At 33.4% G+C, this 7,808-nt stretch overlaps 2 protein-coding genes across 4 annotated transcripts; both read right to left on the minus strand.

The window, feature by feature from the left end:
- LOC104701325 (cyclin-B1-2-like) lies at positions 1-1,717 on the minus strand. The gene is made up of 4 exons (XM_010416987.3): positions 1,393-1,717; positions 1,015-1,115; positions 602-699; positions 1-284 (listed from the first exon to the last, which is right to left on the minus strand). The coding sequence occupies exons 1-4, from the start codon at positions 1,516-1,518 to the stop codon at positions 184-186; spliced, it is 426 nt and encodes a 141-aa protein (XP_010415289.1). The 5' UTR covers positions 1,519-1,717; the 3' UTR covers positions 1-183.
- Positions 1,718-3,489: 1,772 nt separating this feature from the next.
- On the minus strand, positions 3,490-5,272 carry LOC104701326 (transcription factor TCP1-like). 3 transcript variants are annotated; one of them, XM_087459769.1, is made up of 3 exons: positions 5,205-5,272; positions 3,854-4,914; positions 3,490-3,754 (listed from the first exon to the last, which is right to left on the minus strand). In XM_087459769.1, exons 2-3 carry the CDS (start codon positions 4,896-4,898, stop codon positions 3,744-3,746), a joined length of 1,056 nt encoding a protein of 351 aa, XP_087315895.1. In that variant the 5' UTR covers positions 4,899-4,914; positions 5,205-5,272; the 3' UTR covers positions 3,490-3,743. The 3 variants fall into 3 exon arrangements, with proteins under 3 accessions (XP_087315895.1, XP_087315896.1, XP_019083210.2); XM_087459770.1 differs by having other exon boundaries at positions 5,106-5,271; XM_019227665.2 differs by having other exon boundaries at positions 5,157-5,270.
- Positions 5,273-7,808: the final 2,536 nt, after the last annotated feature.

The raw sequence follows: 7,808 nt of genomic DNA on the forward strand, positions 1-7,808 counted from the left end.
TTGACAGTGGAAAAACATGACATACTATTAGAAGTGATCATGTTGTCTCATCTGATTTCAAACTTGGGTCAAGAGAGAGAATATAAGGTCTATGGTTGAAATAAGTTCATACACGATCTCACTTGATTCCATGATTCAAAAGCTAAAACACAGCAACCAATAAAAACCACCCATGATGTGGCCTTACATGAAACTTGGGTCAACCGGGCCCTTTGAGATGCCAAGACGAACTTCCATCCCGTGGTGAAAGTCTACAGGCTTGAATGTCTCGGATTCACGAGGATCTGCAAGGGAAGAAGATTACTAGAGTCAGATGACCGATATCAAGTTTAAAATCAATATGTTTGGACCCTTTATATTAAAAAAAATCTAGCCAACTGGTGTCAAGAGAAGCATACTAGTGAACTACAGAAATACTAGCAATATGATGCTTTGAATAAAGTTCAGCATCTTGTAAGCAGCAAAGAAGTATCATCGAATGAATTTTATCGAATTGTTCTCTCCTAGTGCATACTGAAATAACATCAATTTGGTGTCCACTGATCTAAACAAGTGAATGTAAAGCATTGAGACACACATAATAGGAGTAAAGGACAATTACCATTCAAGTAATCCTCAAAACCAAAGTCATCCACGGCTCCTGTGTAAACTTCTAAACCGAGCATTGACGATGGAATTGGTCCAGGAGGTCTCTGAAACCTAAATATACAAGAGAAAACAAAAAGATAGAATGAGAACAGTACAACCATATGTTGCTTTTCAGAGTACTATTAACAACCCAGCAGATCATTCAGCAAACACCTTTAAAACCACCATATGCTCCCCCGAAAACACACATAGATAGTTTCGAGTAACAGACAAAGAAAGAACTTAAATACTTTTACATCACCACTAGCTACCCAATGCATTGATTCACACATAGCTAAACAACAGTCTGATCTATCAGTGTTCCAGCATCAAGTAACCAGATTCAGAGAAACAAGGTCACAGTACTACAACTACAAAAACACATACCGTGAGAGGATTTGCCTATCCATATCCATCTTCAATGGAAGTGCAGTCCCATAGGTATGCCCAATGACCATCCTCTTCATCGTCTCTCTCGATTTCTTTTCCTGAAACAAAATTGATGGATCAAAACAGACTCAAGATGAACAAAACCCTAATATTCAGCCAATTTAAAAAAAAAAAAAAAAAAAAAACCCTAGTAAGATTGCAATTTATACCCAAGAAATCTCCAATTAAACCCCAAAATAGCGAATTGCAAAAGCAAAGTAATCAACTAAGTTAGGCGATAGAAGAGAAAACAAACAGATCGATATAGAATCAATTTCAACCTAAGAAACAAAGGAAAAAAAAAAAAAAACTCAATCGGGGAAGAGAGTGTTTTACAGATTCGTAAGAAGATTCGAGTGGGTGAGATCCGATGATGTCGCTCTTAACGCCGTGGAGACCAAATCTAAGAGCATCATTCTTAACACCACCGATCTCATGAGCTATCTTCTTCTGAGACTCCATTTTTTTCTCTTACTTCGTTCAACTTCTTCTTCTTCTTCTCTTCCTCTTGCTTTCTTCTTCTTGTAGCTAGCTGCTTCCTCTGCGACTTTTGGAACAAGAAAAGTGTGAAAAAAAAAAAAAAAAAGAATAATTAAAGACGAAGTTTGATATAATGGGCTCTCATGAGTAAACCCAAATAAAAGGCCCATTAATATTATATCTAGGCCTGTTTATTTCGGCTAACGATTAGTTTCTGTGTGTTTGTTAAAGGGGCTGATATGAGTTTGTTAAAGATTATTTTCACACTAATAAGTTAACTTTTTTTTTTCTTTTTTTTTTTTGTAATAACTTTTTTTACAAGATGGTATAGAATGTAAAACCGGTAAATATTTTATGGTAACTAGAGACACCCACCCTTAAAGACTGGGAAGCAGTTTTGCCCAACAAAAAAAAAAAAAAAAAAGACTGGGAAGCAGTGAAGGTCAGTCTCAGACTAATAACAAAAATTAAACAAATGTGTACCACAAAGGCATGTTGAAAAGATGTTATGTGAATATTATAACTAAGCTATTCCGGCGAGTTTACTTCATAGGATCTGACAAATGAAATTTTATATAATAAATTTTACTTTCACTTTGCTACAAAATCTTCAAGGCAAATCATTTTCCCAGTCAGTAATGTTGATTAAATATTGTAGATTATTCATAGGTACTTAACTAATCCAGAGCGACCTAGGCAAGTCTACAAATTAATGTCAGTACACTTCTTACACGCTTTCAAGACGAACTGAAAAAGGAAAAAAAAGAAGAATAAACAATGAGGCAAGTCTAGATAGAAGAAGTGAGTAATAGAATAAACAAGAAAAAAAACGAAATGAAAAAAAAGCAAGAAGAAAGCAAAAATTCGAGACTGCTAAGAAATATATTATTCTCAATATATGTAGGTGGTGATTAGGAAACAACGTTTTATCTTAAAATTTTAATATTCACCACTTCAAGATGTTGGAGTCATTTTCATTTAATTACGAGTACAGTCGAAATTTTTTAAAACACTATTCAACTCTATAATACAAATTACAGTCCAACTAAATCAGTATATAAGAAATCAAAAAATATCTAGCTTGTGAAAAATGAAATGTTTAATAGTTTTGGGGGTAATGTATTAAGAGAGCGCGCGGGGTACTGACCACTGAAGGATATGAAGTTTGAAATGTTGGTTCTTACGCTTGGAAGGAATATTCTAATTATCTCAATAGGAACTTTACATCCATTGAGATTAGCAAATTCTAGTTTACATATTATCTTTAGATCTCATGTGATGGTTTTTCTTAGGATTCATTCAATTCATCTTTACGAAATCTAGTCTAAGATCAATGTGTCAGATTAATCGACTAACTATGGGTTGGATTGATATCGGTACATATCAGCGCTATACTTGGAGTTTTGGACCCAAATACCATACTCTGTTTGTTTTCTCTTTTTTTTTTTCGTCGAAAAGTAACTATTTTAAACTTGAAAAAGTGTTATACCATACTCAATTTTCCATGGCAAAAGAGCCTAAGCTAACACAAGCCTTAAACAAATCCTAATAAATGTAGAGGTTTAACAATGCCAAACTTTAAGCCCCATACACTAAAGTTCAGTTTCACTTCAATTTGCAATGTAACTTATTCAAACATTACACGTGTGTACATATAGGTTTCTGGATGATCATAAATTCATAGACCATCTCTTTCTTCTCTCTTTTGTTTTCTTTAACATTCATCATCATATGCATATTCGTTATTGTGGTTCTTAATGAAATTTAATTAGGGTTATGGAGTAAATTCTAATTATATGGGAACTTTTTTTTTAAAATTTATTTATTCTAATTATATGGGAAATTTATGTGATACTATAAGCAAAAAATGGCTTAATATTAATTAAAGATTCTTGTGTGTAGTGCCGCCTAATCAAATTATGATGAGTCTTGAATTGGACAGGGATCTCAATATGTAGAAATCATTTGCTTATTCATCTCAAAATACTTAATGGTAAACAATACCACTTGAAAATTGTAGCTAAGACATTTCAAGGTACACAAACGGAATTTAGAAAAAAGAAATTCTGATCACTGGCTCAGAAGATAAAATAACAAATATATGTTACAAATAACACATATAACTACAGAATTAATATACATTCAAGAGGAATGAAGTATTATTCTGGCTTACATGTTTGATGCCTAGTCCTTGGAAAATATCAAGATTATGGGAGCCCTGCCAGAAGAAAAAGAGAAAGAAACACGTCATCAAATGCATAAACATATGAATCATAATAATTTAGGCAAGAACCGGATCTTGAACTCCAAACTGTACCTCCGGGGAAACTGGTGTCGGTGACCGCACAAAAGGTTTGGTCAACAAAAGGGTTTTGCTCATAATTATAATCCAAAAGAGGCAGATCAATAGTACTATAGTTGCTGCTAGAACCCTGATCTATTAACATAAATGCTCCAGTATCTTGATTGTAACTTTGATCCATATTCGTCGGCATATTGATCTCCATCTTGGTTGAGATAGATTCTTGATTACCAAACTCTTCAATTGTTTCCTTGTAGAAAAAAGGTGTCATGTCTTCTCCTTCGTTAGAGAATATAGACCTCTTGAATGAGTCCAAGGTTTCAGATTGTGTGATATCGGAAACGGTTTCTGGATTATCATATGCCATCTTTCTTGATCTCTCTTTAGCGTTGTCTCTAGATCCTTTTGATGAGATGTTGCTCAACTCGTTGTTCTTCTTTCTCTTATCTGCCTTCTTGACCTCGCATACCACTTTTTCCCCGCGAGACTCGGGGCTCGAACCATACACCAAGCTGTTATCGCCATCCTCCTCCTCCTCCTCCTCCTCCTCCTCCTCCTCCACCTCTTCCTCTACATCGCCTCCGTTGTCTTCAAAATCTTCATTACCATTGTTGAGTTTTTTTTCTTGTACAACCTCTTTGATGGCTTTTCTCGATTTTTTGAGCAGCCAGTCTAACGTTTTACTGGCTTTATCAAACCCCAACATATCCTGGAGATCAAAGAATTGGCGAGCAACACCAATAGAAAGCCTTACCCTCCTGTCTCTAAGACCTTGTGCCGTGTGAATCTTGCTGTGCCGGTCCTTCTTCACTGCCTTCTTGATTTCTCTTGACACCGCAGGAAGCTCGAAACCTTGCTGATTCACAGCATCGTTTGAGTTAAAGGGCATGTAATCAATAAGAGACTTAGGAACTGCTGATACCATTTGGCTAGGAGATGGTGTTAACTGTTGGTTGTAGGGATTACGGATGATGTCTTGATGGCCAGGTAGTGAAGAAAGGTAAAGCGAGAGAGGGTATACTCCATTGTTATTACCATCCTTGTTGGAAGACGACATCATCACCGACCTTAAGAACCTTCAAGAATCAAGAATCAATAATTAAGAATCAAGAATATGACTTTTTTTCTTTTCTTAGAAACAAAACAATAACTTTCACATCATCAAAAAGAAAGATCCTGGTAAAAGAGAGAGAGAGACGGAGGCTAAGCGTACGGTTTCTCACATCAAGAAGACAAAGCTAAAGAGATATTAATGGTGAAAACTAACAATAATGGTTTAAGTGTACGGTGATGAAGACATGATTTTGTAACTCTTAACTGAAGATCTGCCTGGAAAGATGAATTTTGGGTCTGATTTTAGAAATACCTCTTCTTCCTTTCTCACTCAATTACAGGTTTAGGGTTTACAACTTTTTCTAGGGCTTCCAATTCCAGATCTAATATCTAGTTATGAGCTTATATATATTGGGGATCGGATGATTGACCTCAAACTCAACTATTTTTAGTATCATCACAGAAATTTACTTTTACTACGTATACATACATATAGTAGGTACGCGCGTACCTTCGTATGAGTGCTCCGTAAAGGCAAATATCTGATAAACATGGCCCATAACAAGTTTAGAAATGGTCCAAAAACTAATAATTCAACAACAGAAGACGACATCTGAAGGGATTTGCTTCCATTTAGATAATAAAAATCAGGCTTTTGAGAGTCAGGATTGAAGGCCATCGATGTTTGTTTATCGAGAGAAAAACATAAAAAAGAAGGCGATATCGATGTTCTTGAATCAGTAATCTCACTGTTTTGTTCTATTCACCAAAAAAAAAATCTCACTGTTTTGTTCTTTTTTTGTAATCTGGATTTCAGACAAGATCTGCTATTGTTCTGTCCAGCGGGTTTTTAATTTTAAATGACTAGTTTTTCCGTTTCCATGGAAATGGAGATTCAGAAAGAAAGGAAAATGAAAACATAAACATTATAATTATCCCTTTATTTAGGGTTTAAGGAGGACAAAAAAAAGAACCTTTAATGTGACCTGAGTTGGTTTCCCGTACGATTGAAGATTGTGAAAAGATTTGTCGTTTTCAAATTTTCTTTTGACGTCCCTATCTACTAGTCAAGGGTTGTTCTTATGAGTATAGGCACAACCTAATAATATATTGTAACAATAAAAAAAAGTTAAAAAACATTGAAACCATAGCAATAGTATTTTAGTAGATTAATTAGATTATTAATCTCAATACGCTGGTTTTAAAGGATAAAAAAAGGTTGAGAAATCTTTTTATTTTAATTCAATTTAAGTAAAAAAAACATAAATTGAATTTTTGTTTTTAAAGGAAATAGATATTTTTAATGGTTTTTAACTTTCAAGGTTAAAAATTTAGGGTTGATGACATGTCCTTGTACAAGTAGGGTTTAGATTTTAGTTTCTGGATTTGGTATTTAATTTTTAGAGTTTGGAGCTTTGAATTTGGAGTTTATATATGTATATATAATACATTTTAATTTGTTTTGTTAATTTATATACTATTTTATATTTAAGTTGATTGTGTTTTGTGGTTTTGTGATTTAGAGAAGGGAAGGGAAGAACTATCAGAAGTATACACAGGATTGTTAAAACAAGCTATTCACAAACATAAAACTCTAAAAAGAATTGAAACTCAGATTGAAAACTTCGACAGAAAACTGGGGAATTGTGGAATAATCTCTCGAAAGGATGACTGATTTTTTTTTTTAAAAGGTGGATTTGAAAAGTACCAAGTAGCGAACAACAAATTGAGGAATTGTGGAACAAGTGCATTAATTAAGGAGATTAGCATATAAAAAAGGAAGGAAGACATATAGTGAAGAAATATTGTGTAGAAAGATAGTGAAATGATCCCAATATGTGTAAGTATAGAACACTTGCTGTAGTTAGATGGAATTAGTTCAAAAAAAAAAAAAAGCTGTAGTTGGATGGAGAATGAGCCTTTTAATGGTGGACTAGAGACCACAGAGTACTCAATGAAGAGGGTTGTTGCCTTTTTTTTTTTTTTCTTTCTTTTGTTTCCTGTCTAATGAAAAAAATCATTTTTTATTTTTTTTTTAACTATGTGAGATTGTTTATATAAAAGAAAAAAAGATGTATATGTACCTAGATCTCTTATAATCTTTGTTTACTAAAATGTTGATTGGCGTTTGCGGGAAGTAGCGGTTGCTAGCGATTGGTACCAATTACACAAACCGCTTTCAATCGCTCTCAACCACTTGAAACCACTTGCTGTAGATGGAAGATTGGAAAATGAGCCTTTTAACGGTGGACTAGAGCCGAGAGAGTACTCAATAGAGAGGGGGTGTTGCCTTTTTTATTTGTTTTTGTTTTTTTTTTGTTTCCTATTTAATGGAAAAAATATATATTTTTGTATTATTATTATTTTGTTAAGAATCTGCAAATTAAATGTAATAACATGTGGGGTTTTTAAAAATTTTTTTTTAACAAATATGTGGGGTTGTTTATATAAAAAAGAAGTACATGCATGTACTAATATTAGTTACGGAAATGTTCTGCATTGTTACGGAAATAATCGTAGTTATGTGAGATTTTTCGTAGCTAAAATTTGTTTGTTACAGAATTGTGACAAAAAAATTTAGTAATTATTTGGTCGTAACAAATTTTTTCTTCATAGCAAATTGTCGTAACTTGCTACAATTTAGATACTAATGTAAACGTAGCTATTTGCTACAAAATGTTACATTTATCTACCATCATTTGTTATAATTTGCGGCAAAAACATTAGTAACAACTATATACAAAAAGTTACAAAATTTTGGTGACTAATAGACTCACAACAAGCTACACGGTTACTTGTCATAAACTTGTTACAAAAAACGACAAATATATATGTTCACAGTAGCTTTTATTAGATCAAAATTATTGAAAGGTTTTATATCTAGCAACAAAAACAAATTAAGTGAAAATATGTAAAA

This window comes from Camelina sativa, chromosome 7 (assembly GCF_030686135.1).
Source record: "Camelina sativa cultivar CO46 ecotype springtype chromosome 7, ASM3068613v1".
Lineage (NCBI taxonomy): Eukaryota > Viridiplantae > Streptophyta > Magnoliopsida > Brassicales > Brassicaceae > Camelina > Camelina sativa.